At 48.1% G+C, this 22,609-nt stretch overlaps 1 protein-coding gene across 1 annotated transcript in view; it reads right to left on the bottom strand.

The window, feature by feature from the left end:
• The window catches only part of DRD2 (dopamine receptor D2), an 86,412-nt gene extending 64,087 nt beyond the window's left edge, over positions 1-22,325 (bottom strand). The window contains exon 1 of the mRNA XM_053204096.1: positions 21,673-22,325. Within this exon, the coding sequence (XP_053060071.1) occupies positions 21,673-21,833 (161 nt within the window). The 5' untranslated portion in view covers positions 21,834-22,325. The remainder of the gene's footprint in view (positions 1-21,672) is intronic.
• Positions 22,326-22,609: the final 284 nt, after the last annotated feature.

Here is a 22,609-nt window from a genome sequence, read left to right as displayed (position 1 = left end):
CGCGCAAATCCAGACTTGCCAAGAATACCCTTCTCTCTCCCTGGAGGTCAGAAACTCTGGCCGCGCGCCCTGGGGTCCCGGACTTGGATGCGGGGCAGAAAGTGCCGTCCCGAGATCGTCGGGAGCCGGCCGCCCTGCGAAGCTCCGGCTCGACAAGGGTGGCTCACCGCGCTCCGCGGGAGGCTGCCCCCGCACCGCCCGCTAATGACAGGAGCGAGGATTCCCGCCCGGGCCGTGCACGGGATGCCGAGAGGGAGTCAGAGGGGATGACAGCCGCTGTGTTCCTGTCCCCCCTGGGCTAGCAGCCCGATGGAGAGTCGGTGGAGAGCCTGCCCGCAGTCGGGTCGGTCCCAGGCAGACGGCGCCAGAGTGGCCTGACAAACTTCTACTCCCAGTCGCGCCGCCCTCCGAGCTCCCCCTTCCTCTCCCTGCGACCCGCCTCGGCCCCCGGCCGCCCGTCTCTCCAGCGTGCGCGCGCTTACCTTCAAGCCATAGGGCGCCGGGGGGCAGAGACGGCGCCGGCTGCTCGAGGCTTCCGGCTCCCGCCGCATCCAAGCGCGGCCGCCCCTCCGGCAGCCGTCCGGGCCGCCGCTCTCCTCGGCGGGTCCCTGGCTCCCGGCCCCGCCGCGCCGTTCAGAGCCCCGGCGGGCAGCCGCTTGGCCGGCTCCGGCCCGCGGGGAGCAGTGGACCGGCCGCGGCGGGGCAGGGCGGGGCCGGGCGCGGGCGGGCGTGCAGCACAGGGACAAGGCGTGGAGGCGGCGCGGTGCGCGCGGGAGGCGGCCGGTTCCGGCACTGAGACTGGACAGCTTCACGGCGCGGGAGCACCGGAGCGCGGGAGGGAGGCGGGGGGCGGGGCCGCCCTGGCCCACGGGGCGCCCCTGGGCCCCGCCCCTGGGCCAGGCCCCGCCCCGCCACTCTGCGCGCGGGTGTGCGGACTCAGTGCGACCCAGCCGTTTGCCAGGCTCCGTGTCAGATTCCAGGGTCTCCAAGAGAAATCAAACCTGGCCCCTGTTGTCACATCCTGCCAGTGCAGTGGAGACCTCTAGGAAACACCTGTAACATAGCATAGCACTACAGCACCGGTGGCTTAAGCAGGTGCGTGGAGCACAAACAAGGGAGACTTCATGGGGACTGGCACTGAAGAAGCAATACCCGTTCCAGCCAGGGAGAAGGCCACACAGCACGCCACAGGAGGAACAGCATGGGTACAGAACTGACTGTGCATAGCATAGAGTCCATTGCTGCTGGAGCCAAGCCACTCTGGGCACACAAAGATTAAGTCTGTATGCCTCCAGTGACCCACATGATCGCAGAAGGACCTAAGCACTCATCTAACCCCCCCCCCCCACCCCCACCTACATCGCTCTAGGAGGAACTGAGTGAGGCTCAATGAATTGGAGTGCCCTTGCAGATTCCACCACAGAGAACCAGGGCTGGGCCAGTCCCCCACCTGAGAGGTGCACACCAGCACGTTTCTCAAATACAGCCATCTCTGGAGGTAACTGGGGAAGGGGAGAGGCTATAAGTGGGTGCATGGCACCTCCTCCCCTGCTCCCTGCCTTTGGCATTGGCACTACCTTGCGCATCTGGTCTGGCCCCCATTCCTTTACAGTCTTCATAGGGAGATAGTCTAGCCATCAGGAATCCCCACATTTTGCTATATTTGCTTTTAAAGCAACGAGACATTGCAGATATTGTTGAAATCTCAGTGTTCCCCCTGGTCTACCCCTAGGCCATTCTTTCCAAGGTTTAATCCACTTAAGGAAGGACTTGGTGCCTTCCAGCTCAGCACCTCTATTGGTCCAGGGATAGAGCCGCCCAGTGCATAGCCACCCCTCTCCTGACTAGTCAGGGGACCTAGACTGGTGTCCTGCCTCTGTCACATACCAGTTGTGTGACTTTGGCTATGTAGTTTGCTATCTCTGAGCCTCAGTTTCTCCATCTTTAAATTGGGGCTACGAATACCGTTCTCTGTGGGCAGCATTGAGGATAATAGATGAGGAAGTATGAGACAAACTGTAATATGGATACCCCCTGGCTGTTCTGCGGTGGGGAGGATAGCCTCGCTCACTCAGGAGGCAGAAGGGGAGCAACATGAGCACCACGGGGAGCACCAACCCAAGGGCCCCGTAGCGCTGTGCTGCCACTTTTACCCCAATCTTGCATGGCTGAGTGGATTTCATGCTGGCTGTGAGTGACACGGATGGATCTTTTAGTTTTCAATTAGCAAACGGCTCGCTCTTTAAACAAGCGGCACAGCAAACAGATGCACTGAGTGATTTATGACAGCGAACATCTGCGGCCAAGCGGCAGGCAGCTTACTGTGGGCCCCTGCCTCCCAGGCTGCCAGGGCCCTCTGGAGGTCATCGTGAGCCTCCCCTGCCTCCGGGCAGAACTGTACCCGGCCCAAGTAGGCCAGGCAGGGTGGCCCTTTTCCTTAAAGCTTTCCTGGAAAGGGGAACACAAGAGCCTTTTTGACTCTCCCATCTATATGTCCCAGAGCCTCAGAGTCAGGAAGTTCTTTTTGATGTGCTACGTAAACCTTTATTTGTACCTCTTTATTGTTGAAAGTGGTAAGCAAATGGTTACTAACGGGTGTTAGGGGAGAAGATGGTGGTGGTTTTGTTGGCCCACCGTAATGAGGAAACAAAGGACCCAGCCGACAGAGAATGAGGAAAATCTAGAACTTTCTCCTGTGCCCCAAGAGCTACCTCTCAGGTAGAGAATGAGGCATGGCTAGAACTTAGAAGGAGAGTCCCTTACCGGTCTCTGTGAAACTCTGATGTACCCACAGACTGTCACAGCCCCTCTTCTGAAAACTATTGCACAGAAAATAAAGGAAATGCCGTCATGGGACTGGGAGGGGGGAAGGGGGTCAGGAGCAAAGCAGAATTGGAGTCACATGGGACTTCGCTCAGGTCCAAACACCCAAACCTTGGGAACGTTGTGTGTATCTCTGAGCTTCAGGGTCCTCAGCTGTAAAATGGGGATAGAGATCTGTATTGCAGGGTTATCATAAAGTTTAAGTAGGAATAACAACCAATTCACACTGGGGCTTGATACATTTTCCCATTTTCTCCTCTTACAGAAAACTTCAGCTAGAGAAGCACTGGAGGAAATGCAGACACCCAGTGTTCCAATTCTAGATTTCTTAACCTATTTCACAGATGAAAACTGAGCCCTGTTTCAAGTTCCTATAATTTTTTCTTCTCTCATCCTCCCCTCTTTGGTCATGTAGATCCTAGTCCATTTGCAAATGACTCTGAGGACAATAAGGTGGCAGTCCTCTGGGTCAGGGGGTGTGGGGCAAAAAGAAAATAAACACATCCTTTTTATACTTTATTATTTCTCTCGAAGTGCTGAAAGCCTTAGAGAGGTGCAGAAGTCTTGGTCACTGATATTGGTGAGAGAGCCATAGTCCCATATCAGTGTGATCTAGTGAAGGGAGGTCAGGGTATCTGAGGAAGGGGTGAAGAAGGAGACAATCCTTTTATTTTCTTTATAATTTTATTTATTTATTTATTTATTTATTTATTCATTCATTCATTCATTCATTCATTGAGAGATAGAGAGATAGAGCACAAGCAGAGAGGAGTAGAGAGAGAAACAGAGAGAGAGAGAAACAGAGAGAGAGAGAGAGAGAGAGAGAGAATCCCAAGCAGGTTCCACACTCAGTGCGGAACTTGATCCCATGGGGCTTGATCCCATGACCCTGGGATGGTGACCTGAGCTGAAGTCAAGACCCAGACACTTAACTGACTGAGCCACCCAGGCACCCCAGGAGATGACCCTTTTAAAAAGACAAGGGTTCAGGGTACTCTCTCTGACCATGGCAGGAGAGCAGAGGGAATTACTCAAGAGTGTTGACATCTGTGTGCGTATTCACCCTCAGAGGATGATCTCCTCACTTGAAGACTGTACGGGGCTTTTCCACATCCACGTAAAATGGACGCTCATAGATATTCCTTGCCTCCTCCTATTTTGGAGCAGTAAAGAATACAGGTGCAACCCTGTTTAAGAAAGCCTATTCTATATGGGGCACCCAAGTGGCTCAGTCAGTTAAGTGGCCAACTTTGGCTCGGGTCATGATCTCATGGTTCATGAGTTCGAGCCCCATGTCGGGCTCTGGGTTAACAGCCTAGGACCTGGGGCCTGCTTCAGATTCTGTGTCTCCCTCACTCTCTGCCCCTACCCCCGCTGGGTTTCTGTCTCACTCACTCTGAATCTCAAAAGTAAATAAACATTAAAAAATAATTTAAAAAAAAGAAAGCCTATTGTATAATTCTTCAGAATTACAAAACAGATAAATTAGAGTGTAAATATCCACCTTCTAAATGTATTTAATTGCTTGATGGGAAGAGGTCATAAATACACACTTATTCGTACACCCATATTCATCATAGCATTATTCACAGGGGGCAAAAGATACAGCAACCCAAATGTCCACTGAATGGGGAATTGGATAACGAAAACGTGGCCTGGACTTACAAGCCTGGCTACAAAGTGCAGGTTTTCAGCACTTGGAGAGAAAAAGGTGGAAAAAGTGTGTGTTGATTCTCTTTTTGCCCCACCCCTCCTCTGACTCAGGAGGATTGGCACCTCATTGTTCTCAGAGGCACTGCAAATGGAGTAAGAACAACCCTGGCACAGGCTACAAGAACATGAAACTTGAGGGCATTAGACTAAGTAAAACAACCCAGTCCACTTATATAAGGTTCCTAAAGAAGTCAGAGTGGAAAGGTGGTTGCCAGGGGCTGGAAGGAAAGGTGAATAGGGAGTTTGTGTTTAAGAAGTAGAGAATTTCAGATTGGGGAGGTGAAACAGTTCTGTGGATGGATGCTTGCACAACAATGGATGCACGTAATGTCACTGACCTACACACACTACACTACACAAGGATTAAGATGGTCAATTATGTGATGTATATTTTACTACAATACAAAATCTAGAAACCTTGTGTTTCGGTAGCTACTGCAGTTGCTATATGTGTGAAAACAAAATCAAACGTCTTGGAAATTACCAGGTAGATTGGTGGGAAAGTGATGGAACTTAGGAAACAATCCATCCATGTGTCACTTCTGAAGTTGTATAGGGGTAACACGATCAGTATTGCCTCCGATTTCTTCAGCCTTGTCTGTAGATATTTCTCATCAGCAGTCTCATTTACCTTCCAATAACCTTGTGATGTTGAGAATATCATTAATTTTGGAGAGCCCCCAGAGAGTGTCATTAAAGCCTCTTCCCTTCCAGAAGATGGGAGCAGACAATGAAATCAGGATGATAGTTTTCCAGTAGTTTGCAAATGCAAGGGCCATGCTACCGCTCAGGTTTTGAGTGGAGTTGTGCAGTCCAGAGAAAGCTCTGGATAGTGAAGAAAAACTCAATCCAAGCTTTCTGCGTTGAGAGTGAGCAAATCAGGAGCCGAGGTATTTTTAGTCTCTAAGCCAACCAGCAGCATCTGGGACTCTCTTGCTCACAGCCCACTCCTCTGCATATGTTCGCTGTGGCTGAGGACTGTACCCAGCTGCTCGTGCCCTCCCTGCTCCTGATACAGTTAGGGTACCAGGCGGGGAGCGCGGATGTAAGAAACAAACAACTCAGGCCGTTTCAGCAGAAAAGGAGTTCATCGAAAATACTATAATAGCTCACAGAATCACGGGGGAGATGAGAGAACCAGGCGTGTAAAGCAGGTGGGAACAAAAGAGCTAGATGCTGTTAGGTCTTTAGCTGAAATCAAGCCCACACAGCAGTACAGTGAGAACTCTGTTATTGCAGGTAAACACAGGGCACCAGATGGCATAGCCACCACTACGGGCCTCAGACACCGGCATCCCCCTGGCACTCTGTTACACTGCTTCTGGAAACTGAAAGTTGTGGCAGCTTGTGCAGCCTCTAGAATGGATGCTCCACTCACTCTCCCTGCTTCTCTGAGTCACCAGCTCTTGAGTCAAAATCTGAGGCATCTGCTTGTCACTGAGCTGACCAAGAACCACACAATGAGAGTGTGTGGTTGAAGAGTTCTCTGGCTTAGGAAAGGGCAAAGCCTTGCAGAGCCAAAAGGCAATAATCCCCACATCCCAGATGTGAAGGAAAAAAGAAATCAGAGTCCTGTCCATCCCACGTTCTGAATGCCACCCAAATCTGTCCACTTGCTGCCACCATTCTGATCCAGGTCACCATCATCATCTCAGGCAGATTATGACCAAAGCCTTTTCCCGGCCTCCCACCTTCAGCCCATTTTTCACAATGCACAAAGATGCTGTTTCTAACACATAGATCTGATTGTATCACTCCTGCTTAAGACCCCTCAAAGCCTTCCCGTCATCTCTGAGATGAATTCTAATTCTGTTAGAGTGGATTAGAAGTCTGCCATATCTGTCCCTTGCCTCTGTCCAGCCTCATCTCTGCTAGCATCCCCTCTGAAGTCTATGAGCAATGAATGAATAAATGAGTTTTGGAGAGGGTCACAGAGATTATCTGCTTCAGAGTTTCCCAAATGTCAGTCCTTGAATTGGATACCATAGAAAACACCTGGGAAACAGAAAAATATAGATTTGATCTACTAGGTCAGAACTCAGGAGGCAGGGGTTAGGGTTCTGTATTTCTAAACCGCCAACCAGTAGTTCTGAGCACCAGCTGGGTGGCGAGGCACTCATCTAATCAATACCCCTCATTTTACATACGTGGGAGCCGAGGCCCAGAGAGGTTAAATACTAACGATACAGCAAGCAAGTTTGCTGTTGTAATGGAACAAGACTTTGAACACAGTTAACCTGACACATTAAGTGTTATATATATCATTATTGTGCCGCGTGATAATTAGGCATAAATAGTGAGTAAGTTTTTCAGAGGGAGGACTATTATTACAGTGATAGAAACCAAGTATTTGGGGGCCCACCTGGGGGGAGGGAAAGGGGCTATTGGGAAAGACTGGGGTGCCTCTCTGAGGTCTCATAGAGGGTCCCCAATTCTGTCACCTGGGCTCTGGCAGATCTGATGGCAGGTGGATCTGCCCAAAGATTTGGAAAGCCAGGGGAGAGCTGGGTTGCTGGGAAGCGATTCAAGGCAAGCCCTTAGATAAGGCTGGAGAAAGATGAAATGGCCCCTTCCCCTTCTTCCAGAGAAAGAGGCATCACGGGAAGAGGGAAGAGAAACAACCATAGACCTCAGTCCTTCGGCTGCAGGACCAAACTGAGGGATGGATTTGAAGAAACCCCTTTCGCTGCTTACTTTCAAGCAGAGGCATCTTCCTCACACATTGGAATTGCCCATTAGACACACATTCCACATTCATGTCCAAGGCCATGACCACACTGCTCCCTGACCCACAGACCTGCGCTGCCCCCTCACCGCTCTTTCCAGGCCCAGCTCAACTATCTGTGTTCTGGTCTGTCACCCAACTCTCTCTTTCTCTGCCTCTGTCTCTGTGCTCTGTCTCCCTCCTGGTAACTGCCCCCTCCCTTGGCACCTTCAGTCCCTCCAAGTGGTAATGGAGTCCCATTATCACTAGTTCTGAGAGGCTGCATTATCCTCCCTGGTTTCTCTAGCCCCACCTCCATTTTTGTAACAGTCTCCTTTCCTAAACTCTTCTCAAATTAACCCATTCGAGTGTGTAGCCTGTCTCCTGCTGAGACTCAGCCTGGAGGAGCACCCAAAGTACAAATCCAGGTTTCAGGGCAGGGGCTGTGGAGAGCAAGATGGGACAGGTGAACCCAGTCATAGTTAGGAGTGAGAACCAAGGGCAGACCCCTCCGCCCCCTGCCCCGCCAGAGGACCAAACAACGCTACACGGGTTGGAGTGCTCAGGACATGAAAAAGCAGTTCAAACTGATTCAAGTGGATAGCTTCAATGCAGTGGAGGAATTTGGCTCCATTTTTGGCTATCCACCATCTAATCCTGCTCCCCCTTTAAGAGAATCTCCCATGTGACCACCAACCAACCGTGGGTCTCACTCCTAGGCTGAAGGAGGGGTCTTTCCTCTCCCCATCCCCTGGCAGGCAGGGCATGAGTATGTGACCAGGACGCTCTCATCTCAACATTGCCCCTGGGGCTGTGACTTCACAGTGTAAGATCTCTAGGAGTCCTTCATGGGGTGACTGGTGTGCCCTGCAGTGGCTGTTTGGGTGCCTTGGTCAGACAGCTCCTGCTAAAAGACACTTGTGTCTCCTTTCTGTCACTGAAGCTGCCTTGGTGACCACTCATCTTCTCAGTTTAGTCTTTGTTCTGGGAGCCCCCCATTCTTCTCCACTCAGTTCCTCACTAGCCAGGATCTGTTTGTTTCTGTTGCCCACAACTAAAGACCCTGACACATAACTGGCCTAGAGCCCCATAAAAGGCCTCAGAGGGGATGGCCTGAGCTGTGGTGAGGTTGGCCTCAAAAGGGGTCTGCAGGTTCCAACACCAGCCCCAGATAATCCACAGCCTAAGGTACTGTACCTTCTGGCTCATGCCAGTGTCTCCACCTAGTTACTTTCTCTGGTTGCATTAACTTCCCAAGCCAAGGGTACAGCATTGCAATAACCAGCTATCCAGCCCTCTCAGACTTCACAGAGACTTTGTGGGAACTGGATGGGCACACTGGAGGCATGGAACCATTCTGGTTTAGCTTGAGCACTGCTTGGTGACCAGAGTGTGGCAATCTGGACAGAAATTAGATCCAGACCAGTTGCACAGTTGAAAGGCAGTATAACCCAATGTGGAGGGAAGAAGCTTCCTGCCTCCCTAAAGGCTCTAGGATATTATTTATATGAGGGACAGTCTCCTTCTGCCAATGTACAAAGTGAAATTTGGTAAGATGCCATCCAGTGGTACCCAGTCTCCCTATCTAGACACCTAGATACAAATAAAGACTGGAGTGGACCTCAGCTGACTAGTGCTGTCTGAGACTTCCTGGCCTTAGGGCTTTACCTCCCTTTGCTCTCCATACATGGGGCCATTGGATGCCCACTGTTAGACTCAGCTCCCACCACCAGTCCTCAGGAACCATCCCTACTGACATAGGAGAGAGGAGCAAAGTCTCAAGATGGAGCACTACTCAGTGTCCAGGCCTTGCCCTTTGGGAGTTTCCAGTATGGACAAAGAGGACACAGACCAGATGCATAGTTATACCGTCACAGGCTGCCTTCAATGGGAAACTATTCATCTCATAGTGGGACAACTCAGGGCAGCCAATACATGAGGTCACCTGACTTAAAAAGTTCTTTCTCACCTGAGACCATTAGATGCACTAGAGAAATTAGATTGTCTCTATTAGGAATTTAGACTAGGACATGGTCTAGAGAGAATTTTTCAGTTGGCAGTGCAGGCAGAAACTGATGCAGAGGGAGACTGGGAGAGGCAAGGACCACAAGCAACCGTGAGTAAGTGACATCTATGAGTGAACTAAATTATAAGTAAGCCAAAGATAAGAGTAGAGTGAGGGGGTTGGTCCACAGCCTGAGAAGCAGATAAACACAAAGAAGCAGACATGCAGGATCCAAAACCCTGGAGTTGCTTGGGTTTGACCCAGTCTTGTAATTCTCGGCTCCACAAAATCCAGCATGACTTTAGCTGCTGCTCTTCATGCAAGGCCTGGTTGTTACACCCTCCTTGGTATCCATGAGGCTTGGATATGTGGTTGAGATTTCTAATTGCTTTATTTCTATGTTCTTTATAACGCTCCTTCCCTCAACCCAAACACACATGTACACCCTGACTTGAAGTGGCCCAAGAAAGCCTCCAATCCTTTCCATCAGAAGAGCCTCACACACTCACCCTAAACTGGGACCTAGTTCTGAACCACGGTTTCCTTCTTTCTGGTGCTCTGGGCTGGGATCCTTGCCTTGCCAACCTCTCCCTCTGGAGGTTCTAGACCTCTTCCACCTTCATCAACTCAAGGTCTGACCTGGAGGAGGTAAAGGAGATACCAAGACACTGAGACTCAAGAGGGACATATAGCACTCTACTTAAATCTGACAGGAGACTGAAATTAAAGGCAGGAGAAGCCCTTGGAGTCTACCACTGTTTCCCTAATCACCTCCCCTCCACACCCTTGAGGCACCCCCTTCTCTGGCTTCTCCAACTCCATGACTTTCTCCTAATCTCCCCTCAGATGGTCATCACCCTCAGGACTCTTGGCATCCAGGCCACTCAACGCCCACTACCTTCCTTTTCAGCATGGACAGCCCCCTCTCTCCTCTGATCAATACAGAGTAAGTTGATATTTTGCAACTTAAAAAAACTAGAAGAAAACCAAACACAGCCCAAATGGAAAATAATGAAAAGGCCAAGCAAGACACATCCTGTTTGTCTAGCACACATGCTTCATCCCAGGGTTACTGAAGCCTCACCTCAGGCCACCTTGGCTGGTATAGGTTTGGATAGGATCTAGGCTGGGCCTGGCCCAGGGGCTCTCAGTCGCCTCCAGGATTGGCTTCTTCGCCTCTGAATCCCATCGGGTCTCTCCACACCTGACTGGGCTGCCCTTCCACATATCTGTCACTTGTTACCTTGCCCCTAGACCTTGAGATTCTTCATGTGTTCCCTGGGATCCAGGCTAGTGTGTCACTGTCTTTCTCCACCAGGGAGTTTTCTAAGGCTTTAAGTATCCACCTTTGCCCCTGATCCAAGTCTAAATGTGTCAATCACCACTTGTGAAAGAAGGAAGCAAACTCTTCCCTGGGGCCTTGCCCCACTACAGACATGGCAGTTCACACACTGACGTTTCATTTGATCTTCACAACCCTCAGATTTCACAGATGGTGAAATGGGCTCTGGAATTGCTGGAATAGAGAGAACCAGGATTCAAAGCTGGGTCCCTCAAAACCCATGCTCAGTGCTTTGTCACTCATGTTTTCACGGAGCATCTATGCCAAGGGTGGCAAAGAAACTCCATCTCACCTACCACTTGGGATTGATTTAGTGGCTGCCTGGAGTGCTATGGAGAAGGAAGACGATGAGGCCACATCTGCACTCCATGGGAGAGAGTATCATGATAAATCAGAGAGGTCTGGCATGGAGAGAACTGGAGAGAGCGACAGGCAGTATATGTGCTGTGGAGCTGTGGCCTTTGGTCCAGGCCATTTTTGTGGCAGGTGCCCCTGTAGCCAGAACCTCTCTGCCACGTGAAGGAGCACGCCTCTTCTTGGGGATCCAAGTCTCAGCTTTGCTCCTGACCAGCCACGTGACCTTAGGCAAGTCACTGCACCTCTTTGAGCTCCAGTTGCTTCATCAGTAAAATATAGCTGAGCATTATGCTTACCTCCAAGGGGTCAGGAAGTATGAATTAGCATAATGCATACAGAGCCCCTGGTACAATGCCTTACACACAATAAGCACCCAACAAATAGTAGTAGTTGTGGAAGTTGTTACTGTTGTTGGCCGTGATGCTCTCAAGACCTACTGCTCACACTGGTGCACACACCGGCCAAGGTAAAAAGCGCCCAGTTTGCTCAAAGTCTTAGAAAACTCCCAGTTGGCCCATATTCTCCTTCAAGTGCCATTGGATCTGTGGCAGTCAGTACTGGGTCTGTGTTTACTGTGAAGTCCCATTCCTCTCTGGTCTACTGTTAGATATTTCAAATCCTCCCCATGGGCTCCCCCTTGTTAATGTGATTACATGTCCTGATTGTTTTCATTAAGTGCCTTTTCATAGACAGGCTGGTAAATACTTGATAAAACATGGAAGCTAATTATCATCTTAATTGGAGATGACCTGGTGAAGAAAATGTGTAATTTAATCATCAAGGTAGGCCCTGTAAAGGTTAATGAGAAATCAAAACCCATAGCCAAAAGTTTTGGCATTGCTGGGCAGAGAATTTCCAAACTTTGGGAGCAACAGGGGTCAGTTTGCTGCGGCACAGAAGGCTATGGACCCTTTCCCTCGCTTGGAGCAGAAGATTAGAGCCATTGCCCTTTCTAATAGAGGAGAAGATGTCTTATGAATCCACTATTGGCTTCTTTGTTTGTTTGACATTTATTCATTTTATTAAGCATTTCTCTTTGTTTTTAATTTTTTTAACGTTCTATTTATTTTTCAGAGGCAGAGAGAGAAAGAGCATGAGTGGGGGAGGGGCACAGAGAGAGGGAGACACAGAATCCGAAGCAGGCTCTAGGCTCCAACCTGTCAGCACAGAGCCAGACGTGGGGCTCGAACCCATGAACTGTGAGATCATGACCGGAGCTGAAGTCAGACGCTTAACTGACTGAGTCCCCCAGACACCCCTATTAAACATTTCTTAAGGGCCTTGTGCTTTTCTAATGAGTTAGGGCTGCTCATCCTCCAGGGACATCTATTGTTTTTCCCACACAATGAGAGTCCTAGGAACAAATTCTCTTGGCTTTGGATGCCCTCTTTTCAGAACATGTGGCACCTTCTTTCCCCAGCAGACAGAAAGACATGCCTCACTTCCATGCTGTCTTTGCCCTTGGTGGGTCTCCCCTCTCCCCTACCTTGGGCTCCCTCTGCAGCAAAGTCATCCCCATAGTTTCCTGTAGAAGCTACCATGGTAAACAAACTTTCCTGTTCCCTCAGACTTGTCATCCAAATGGCTCTTCTCTTTCCTACTTAACCGACTGAGCCACCCAGGCGCCCCTTCTCTTTCCTACTTAACAGAAACTTGGCTCTTTCCCCCAAATGCTGCTTTCTCTGCAGGCTCCTCCATTTGGAATTGTTGTTTCTTCCACAACCCAGAAATGTCTCTGTCTGGAGCTGGGAATGGCATTCTCCATGCTCCCAGACACTGCCTGTCATCTGGGAGCCCATGTCCCCATGCCATTGTCCTCCTGTCTTCTCCAGGACCCTGAGACATCCTGCCTCACAGTTGCTTCTGTCTCTAGTTTTCCTGTGACATTGGGTGCTCTCATCACCTGCCTCCCGGAGCTTGGATGGCTCAGCTATAGCTGGTGTCGGTCACCTCCTCTCAACCACAGCCTTCACTGCCACAGCCTGGGCTGGTCAGCAGCTTGCACGGCTCCACTGTGCAAACATTCACTCAGACTTGGCCTTCTCATCTCTGCACCTGTGCCCCTTCCCAGCTTTGGCTCCATCAGCACCTCTTGCTGCCAGCACTCACCCTCTCAGCCTCCACTTTCTTGTCACCTTTCACAATCTAGCCTGCACTGTGCACTATGGATAGACTGTTTATACCTGCCCTATTGATGGCAAGATCGAGGGTGCCATGTGGACTTTGGACAGTGGACTGTGGGCAGAAGTGATAACATGCCTGTTCTGAGGCAAGGCTTCGAGAGATCATGCGTGTCCCCACCCCGTCCCCCACCTCTGCCTCTGCCAGCACCAGGAGGAGAACGTGCTCTGGCCGGCTCATGGCCCAAGGAGGATGGGAAGAACATGGAGTGGACCCGAATATGCAGACCTACAACGGGATGCAGACACGAGTGAGTCAAACAAATGCTTATTCTCACCATAAGCCACGGAGAGTGGGGGTTGTTCATTATGCAGCATGATTGCAGCAATACTTGACTAAATCAATCTCCTGTATCTTAATCTCCTTCCTTCCGGATCTTTCCATCAGTGTTTAAACACGCTTAAGTCTCTCCCATCTAACAAAACAAACCCTCAATCTCCTGTGTCCTCTTCTAGCGATTGCCCTTCTAGGCTCTACTCTTCTCGAGTAAGATTCCCTAAGGAAGTGTCTCTCGCTACTGTTTCCAGGACGCATGCCTTGTTCTTGCTTTGTACTATTGTTCCTACTATAGTCTGGCTTCTTCCCATGACCTCCCTGAATCCCTCTTCCAGGGTTGCCGTGTTTCCAACCCTTACTCAGCACTTATCCTGTGCTCTGGCTGGACATGGTGGATGTAAGTATGAAAAGGTGGGGATGGGCTCTGTCGGCCTCATGAAGCTTATGGTCTAGGGGCATATGGACTGGAAACCAGACAATTACAACCCAGTGTGATGAAAGTGGTTGGGGCACAGAGGGTGCACGTTGAGGGCACAAAACCCAGAGTTGGAGGTCAGGAAAGTGTCCCTGGAGGAGGTGACATCCAATTCGAGACATAAAGAATGGCAAAACTCAGTGAGGTAAAGGAGGGAAGAAAGTTTCAACTAATTGGAAAAAACATGGTATGTTTAATGACACAAATCCCATCAAATCACTGCCTTCCTTAAAGCCTTCAAAAGGTCCCCGTTGCATCCATCAAACTGTAGGAGGTCAGGTTCCTGCTCATCATTTTAATCGCCACCAGGCTTGTAGTGGGAATTTGATAAATATTTGGTAACGCAAAAGAATTAACTTACAGAATAGAAAAGAATTAACAAGACACTCACAGGTGAAACATGAGAAGCACAAAGCAGAATGTTATTTGCTAAGTTCCGTGGAAGATTATTATTGATAATTGAGTGTTATAATAAAACTAGCATTTGGGTAATGTCTAATTTAATGTCAACGGCACGCTTGGCTCTTCATAACTGTTTGTTGAATACATGTAGTGCTTGGTAATTTAAGGGACTTGAATTATAATATTTTGTAATCCTTACAACATCTCACTGAAAAAAAATTAATTTCTTAAAGGTTAAGTAAATTTTCCGAGATCACTTAACTAGGAAGTGGTGAAGTCACGACTGGATCCTACGGTTCCCATGGGCAGTACCTGAAGTCCGTATACATGTTATAAAGTCTGTACACATGTTCCCCTGTGCCAAGGGGACACCTGAACTGTGCTGTGACAGATCTGGAGCATCTGGATAGACCACAAGTGGTATAGAGAAGAAATTCTTGGTGAAAGGGCCAACCCGAACAAGGCAATGGAACGGAGACAGCAGGCTGCATTCAAGGGACAGAAAGCAAAGGGTCTACTTTAGACGGAGGGGCCGCATGGCTGGGGAATAATTTCTTCATGCTTTCAACATGGAGACTAGGATTTTCCTGGCACTCAATGTTTTCAGCTTACATATAAGTGATTTTGTCTTATAACTTTCACTTCTTTACCACGCTAGCAGTTCCCGCACACAGATAAACTATAGGAGGAACTACAATTGAGCAAAAAGAGAAGAAGGAAATTCACCTACAATCCCAGTAACTGTTAATACACATGTTTCACAGAATCTTTGTATAATTTTTAAAATAAAAATAAGACCATATTACACATACTATACAAAATTTATATCCTTATTTTTTTTTATGTTTGCTTATTTTTAGAGAGAGAAGGAAAGAGAGAGAGAGAAAGAGAGAGAGAGAGAGAGAGAGAGAGAGAGCTGGGGGAAGGGCAGAGAGAGAGGGAGAGATAAATCCCAAGCAGGCTCCACACTGTCAGTGCAGAGCCTGATGCGGGGCTCAAACTCATGAACCTCGAGATCATGACCTGAGCTGAAACCAAGAGTTAGATGCTTAACTGACTGAGCCACCAACATGCCCCATCCTCATTTTATTGGACAATATAAACATCTTTTCATGCCAATAAGTATTCCTCCACACCCCCTTTTATAGCCGTGCAGTGTTTTTATGATACTGGTGTCGCCGGGACGCTATTGTTTGACATCCGAGCTTCAGATCTCGGATCTCATAATCGTAGCTGGTGCTTTGGTGAGTCTGTGTCATCACCCTGCATTATGTCCTTAGAGTCCCTCGCCTCCCTTTCCAGCCTCCCGGGCTCATCATCCCCTCGTTCCTGTTTCTCTTCTGGCCAAACTGAACTTTTTGGGTTTTCAGCACCCCTGCTCTCTCTGCCTCTTGCACGTTCTTACTCCCTAGAAGATTTTTCCTCCACCTGCAAGCCCTCGCCTCACTAATCCCTGTTCATCTTTCAGGCATCATTTCTTCAGATGAACTTCCTCCAACACCCCGCCATCCCCATCACCACCACGGATTGGGTTGGCTGTCCCTCTTGTGGTGGACACTGCCACTGTCTTCCCTCGGCTAGAGCAGGAGCCAGACTTGTTTTCTAGCTCTCCCTTTCACCAAGTTGTAATGTCTGTGAGGGAGGGGATCCAGTCTGTCTTGCTCAACATACCTGGAACAGCACCCCGCTCATTACTGGTGTCCATAAAAGGTTACTGAACAATAAGTAAATATATCCCTAAGAATAAAATGGCTGGGCCAGAAGTATGCTCTTTTCAAGGCTTATGACACCTATTGCCAAACTTCCCCTTCAAAAGACCTTCCCATTTTACCTTGACTTCATAGGTTATGTGTGTGCATTTCCTCGTGCCCTGGACAGCCTTGACAAAAGTTCTGAGAATAATTTCCCTGCACAGGGCTTAATTCAGGGAGCACTGACTGGAATGATGTGCAGTGGGTTACTGAAGAGTCTCAACTCAGTGGGGTATAAACACGAAAGTTAATTTTTTCCAGTCACTGCTTTCTGCTGTGTACTGTCGAATCCCTTTTCCCCATCACTTAATGATATTTTGGGCATAAAGTGAATGTTCTGTCACTTTCAGTTATTAAAAAATTCAGTCTAGTCGTTTAAAACCATTCAAAGCCCTTCCTCCCCCGCCCCCTAAACTCTAGGCAGGCTGTGGCTCTAGGGACCCCAAGGTGGAATGAATGGAGTGAGAGTCTTCCTTCACCTCTGCTCCTCTCCTCCCTCTTTTGGGTCCAGGGTTCTTGGCTTTAAGGGCAGGAAGGGGGCATGGGGAGGCAGGAGGCATCTCAGCATGGCCGAGGGCTGGTAGTGGTGAGAAGCTATCTCCCATCTTGGCCTGGTTCTGGTCCCATGTGAGGCTAGTGGACCTACTGAAGCTGTGGTCTCCATGTGGAAGATGGGTGGGGGTTTGGATTAATGCTGGGTCTCCTCTCATACAAGGACCCACTTGGAGAGGAAGTACCCCTTCAGTTGGGACTATAGCCTTCAACTCTTTCTGGATCAAGGCTCTCCTCACTTGTTATGACAATCATCTGGGCAGCCCACAGCTCCTGACCCTCCTCATTCTATGCTCCTTCAGGTGTAGCCACAGGAAATACCGTGGACTTCCTCTGTATTCTCCAAGGGCTGAGTGAAAGCGGGAGGGGGTTCCTCTGGCCCCTCTACACCCCCTTCCCCTTCTGTAGTCCCTCTACACCCCCTTCTCCTTCTGCTAGCATGGACCACCTCCACGGGCCTCTTACAAAAATCTCTAGCCCAGGAGTCACCAATGGCTCTGTGATAACATGTCTTCCAATGGGGACACAAGGGAATTGCCTGTCACCATGAACACTGGAAGGCTGGCAGCTGTGACGCCACCCCTCTACATTCCCTGGTCCTCTCCCTGTGTAAACAAGAGTGCAGGAACAGGTCTCAGGAACAGGGGTGGGTTGAAGGTATCAGGCTGTTTCCTAAACCTCTGATTGCTGACCACATTGTCATATTGCATTGGCTCTGCTCCTGGACAGCCCTCTTTAATTCCAAAGAGGTTCCTCAGTGCCTCTTGTCCACTGCTTTGGTTTGGACCTTAGCCACAATTCTGGGACACCAGACAAATCTCCCTCATCATCTTGTTGCAGATGTACCAGTCATGGTCCTCAACAGTATTTTTATAATAATTGCAGAACCAGATTAAACATGGCTATTTCTTTTACAAGCACTAGATAAAAGCTGAGGGCAAGACAAAACAATTTGGAATTAAAGGGAAAACAGCCATGTAAAGCAAGAGAGACAGAGTCCAGAGCCCTGTGATGTGGGAGTGGGGGAGGGCAAAGGGTGGACAATGAGGAGACTAGGCGCTCTTGTGCCTCCAGGGGCCTTTCGGGTCAGGGGACCTCTCTGTCCAGTCTAGTCTGTTGTCAGGGGCAATCAGACATCTCCTGCAAAAAAGAGAGTTGGAAAGAAAGGGGCCCCAGTGAAACCCCTCTCGTCCTGCCTCAGTCCTCCAAATGCAAATGTCACATCCAATAGAACTGATGCTCTGGCTGAAGCCCCTCCCGCCCCACTGGTACTGGCCATAATAATCCACATGGCCACTTCCCGGGAGCCTGAGCCATTAGAGGCTGACTGGGTAAGTGCAGAGGTGGCCATGGGATGGGAGAGGTGTGCCAAAGATTGTTTCCAGTCCCTGGCATACATGAGAGGAGGAAGCTTGGGCAGGGTTTCAATGAATCAGTCACAGCAAGAAGGGCCCTCTTCTCTCCAAGATTCCTGGCATGGTCTGTGGAAATAAGATCCTCAATACTGCAATTACAGTCAGAGTGTTGGGAGCCTTGAGATTCATTAATCTTGACCTCAGCATCGATTTCTTATTTAGTAATTAGCTTACCAGAGCCCCTGATGGCATAATCGCTCCATTTACATAATTAAGACATACATCTTGAACCTGGATAGTAGCCAGGATACTGAGGACACTGGACACTAAGGGCAGCAGGCGCTTGACAGTTTGTAGCCCCAGTTCCACACCCTCACCCGCTGATTCCATTTGCCTCCATGCCTTCGACGGGCTGAGAACTTCTCCTTAAAAACATTTTTTTGAAGGCTTATGCCAAGGAGATCAATCCACTTAAATTAGGCTTACAGAGAGGCTATAATGGTTTTAAAATATGCCCACAATTTCTTTGACACTTGTTCCTTCAGGAGGTGGAGTCTAATTCCCTTTCTCTTCAGTGTGGGCCAGAATCAATCAGTGACCTGCTTCTAAAGAATAGACTGTGGCAGGGGCGCCTGGGTGGCGCAGTCGGTTAAGCGTCCGACTTCAGCCAGGTCATGATCTCGCGGTCCGTGAGTTCGAGCCCCGCGTCAGGCTCTGGGCTGATGGCTCGGAGCCTGGAGCCTGTTTCCGATTCTGCCCTCTCTCTCTGCCCCTCCCCCATTCATGCTCTGTCTCTCTCTGTCCCAAAAAAAAAAAAAGAATAGACTGTGGCAGATGGTGTGTGATTTCTAAAGCCAGTTCAAAATGCATTGCTGCTTCCTTCTCTGTCTGTCTGTCTCTCTCTCATTGCTCATTCTGGGGAACTCAGCTGCCATGTTGTGACAATATTCAAGCAGTCTGTGGTGAATCCACAATGGGGGGAGAAACTGAGGTCTTCTACCAAGCACTGGCACCAACTTGTTGGCCATATGAGTGCACCATCTTGGAAGTGGATCCTTCACACTCAGAACAAGCCTTCAGATGCACAGCCCAGACTAACATCTTGATGACCATCTCCTGAGAGATCCCAAGTCAGGACCACCGAACTAAGCCATTCCCAAATTTCTGACTCACAGAAACTGTGAGGATAATAAGTGTTTATAATTATTTTTAGCCATCAAGTCTTAGGGTAATTTGCTACCCACAATAAATAACTAACACTGAGGGCATTTCTGTCTCCAATGCTACTTCTTCAGGAGAGGATCTGATAGCAAACCAAACACAGCTAAAACTGTTCATACTTTGTGGTCCAGCAATTCCTCTTATAAGAGTGTATCTTATAAAAATACACATCTTTGCAAAAGACTTGTAGAAACGTGTTCACTGCAGCATCCCTTGTAATAGTGAAAACTGAAAGCAATTGACATTTCCATCAATAGAATTGAATTAAATAAATTATGAAGAAAAGCTAAATAATTCTAAGTAAGAATTAAAGAAACTGAATTAGTAGAAGAATTCGACATGCAAAACCCCCATTCCAGATGGTTTATCAGTTAGTTGACCAACAATTTATGGAAGAAACACTTGAATCTTTTTAAAATCACAAGGAATAATAAAAAAAAAAATGAACACTTCCCAACTCGCATATAATCTTGATATCCAAACCTGACAGAAATATTAAAAGAAAGGAGCATCATAAACAAATTTCACTCCTGAACACAGATGCAAACATTTCCCAAAAAATTTAGACACCAAATTCAACAATTTATAGAAAGATATATATCATGAAAAAGTAGGGTTTAACGCAAAAACACAAGGCTGATTCAACCTTCAAAAAATCATTCACAAAAATTCATCATGCATTTGGGACAGAGCAAAGCTTAATAAATTACAAAACATGGGGTGCCTGGATGGCTCAGTGGTTGAGCATCTGACTTCGGCTCAGGTTATGATCTCACGGTTGGTGAGTTTAAGCCTGACATTGAGCTCTGTGCTGACAGCTCAGAGCCTGGAGCCTGCTTTGGATTCTGTGTCCCCCTCTCTCTCTGCCCCTCCCCAGCTCACACTATCTCTCTTTCTCTCTCTCTTTCTCTCTTTCTCGATCTCACTGTCTCTCTCAAAAATAAATATTTTTAAAAATTTAAAAATTACAAAACATAAGGCTTGTAATAGGCTATATTCTCTGACCAGAATCTTTAAAAATCCAAAAATCAACAATAAACGATAGCCTCCTTCCCAAATAAAACCCTAATAGCAGTAACACCTAACTGAAAGTAAAGTATGTGTTTATAATTTCAGATACAGTCATTAGTTTCTTAAATAATGACTACATTTAAATTATAAATGGGAAATAATCAAAAAGAAAATACTACGTATCAAAATGTATCCAGCATAGCTAAATCTACTTACAGAAATTTTAACGGTCTTAAGTTTCCCCTTTTACTATTAATGAAATTGGAAATAAATTAGGTTAAGTATTCAACTTAAAAAATTGGATATAACAAATAAACCAAAAGAGGTTAGAAAAATTAATAACAATGCATGTTTAAATTAATGAAACAGAGAACAGCAAAAAAAAATTAGAAGAGTAAACGAAGCCAAAAGGCTGGGTTTTTTTTTTTTTTTAAAGTTTCTTTATTTTGAGAGAGAGTGTGTGCAAGCAGGGGAGGGGCAGAGAGAGGAGAGAGAGAGAATCCAAGCAGGCTCTGCGCTGTCATCCCAGAGCCCAACACGGGGCTCATATTCACAAACTATGAGATCATGACCTGAGCCAGCTCAAGAGGCAGATACTTAACTGACTGAGCCACCCAGGCGCCCCTGGGGTTTTTAGGGGGAAAAAATCATGAAATAAAATAATTGCTGCATCATTCATTAAGGACAAAACAGAAAAAGTAAATGTACACAATACTAGGGAAAAAAGGATATAAGTGACCACAGATACACAATATATACAGTAAGTTGATATTATGTGCAACATAGCTGAAACTCTAAAGGAAGTGGATGATTTTTCTAGTCAAATAATAACCCCAAAACTGGCCCAAAGAGAGAAAGGAAATCTGAACAGACAATAATTGTGTAACAAATTGGAAAAACAACTAAAGATGTACCATTAAAAACAATTCCAGATCCAGATGTGTTTACAGGCAAGTTCTATCTAACATTTAAAACCTGATCATTTCTATGTTATTTTAAATATTCCAGACCATTGAAAAAGTGGAAATTTTCTAACTGATTTTAGAACCAATAAAGCTAGTTGAACTTCATACCAAAGTATGACATTAAAATATTGACTAATCTCACTTATAAAGAAAGACATAGGGGGAGGAGCGAAGATGGCAGAACAGCATGGAAGTTCTTGTCTCGTGTCCATAAAATACAGCCAGACCAACACTAAACCATCCTGCACACCTAGAAAACTGACTTGAGGATTGACACAACAATCTGCACAACCTGAAACACAGAACCCAGCAGGTACGTGGCGCGGAGAGGTGAACTGGGGGAGACAGAAGCCACGGAGGGCAGGGAGCCGCTTTGCTTGCTGAGGTAGTGTGAGAAAAGCACCTTCCCCCAAAAGCAGCTGGAGAGAAAGTGAAAAAGTGGAAACAGCTGCCAAAAAGGGAGAAAGGAGAGGGTCTGAATTCCATGAAGACCCTATAAACGGGGGAAACGCAGAGTCTGAAATGGCGCAGCTCCATACCTGGTGGTGCTCTGGTGAGAAGGGCGAATCCCCAGGAGCAGAGTGAAGTCCGGGGTCTTCAGGCCACATGGGGAAAGCTGGTTTCCCTGCTCGGAGGACGTCGGGTAGAGGCTGTGTGCCCGCAGGCAAAGGCCCCAGTGGACCCGGGAGAACAACCACATTTGCTGGTGCTGAAACAAGGTTGTCGGGACTGAAGCCTGGTGCCAGGTGTGTGTTGTGATTTTCCATAATCCCTGAAATGCTGCTGCTACACAATCGCGTCAACTTTTTCTGGGGCAGGCTGGCACCCGACTGCAGTCTCTGGGCAGCAGCAGCAGCAGCAGCATGGTCCCGCGAAAGTTCCTGGGTGAGGTCGGCACCTGGCCAGTGTTGATTGAGACCCTCCAGCAGAGCGGCAGAACGGGTCAAAGCCGCAGTCCCTCAGAAGTGAGGGGTCGGGACACACAGCCGCATCTGACATAAAACTCAGTAAGGATGGGCCGCCTGGCAACCTGATGGCTTGGTCACGGACAGTGTAAAAGCAGGCAGTGGAAGAAAGCTGGAGACCTAGGACGGGTGCGTGATTGCTGGTCGAGGAGAGCACAGAGTTTCCATACTGGAGGCTGGGGAGCTGGGTGACACCATTTTCGCACCTCCCGCGCATGCGCATACACACCTACAAGCACCACAACGATCCACCCCAGTATACTAAGCAGCGCCATCTAGTGGAGCACAGAGCCATTACACTAAGCCCCGCCCAACTGAGCAACCTTACTCTCCAGGAACACCACAGATCTCTCCACCTGCTTAGTTTACGGACTATAAAATTCTTCACAGTTTGACTTCTAGGGGAAAACTATGTAATTTCAATTGTATTTCAGTCTGTTCGTTGGTCCATCTATTCAATTTTCTTTTTTTTCTTTCTTTTCTTTTTCTTGAATAAAGAGAAAAAAATTAT

This window comes from Acinonyx jubatus, chromosome D1 (assembly GCF_027475565.1).
Source record: "Acinonyx jubatus isolate Ajub_Pintada_27869175 chromosome D1, VMU_Ajub_asm_v1.0, whole genome shotgun sequence".
Taxonomy (NCBI): domain Eukaryota; kingdom Metazoa; phylum Chordata; class Mammalia; order Carnivora; family Felidae; genus Acinonyx; species Acinonyx jubatus.
Note: the sequence above shows the minus strand (reverse complement) of the source record. Positions and strands in the feature narration are given on the sequence as shown.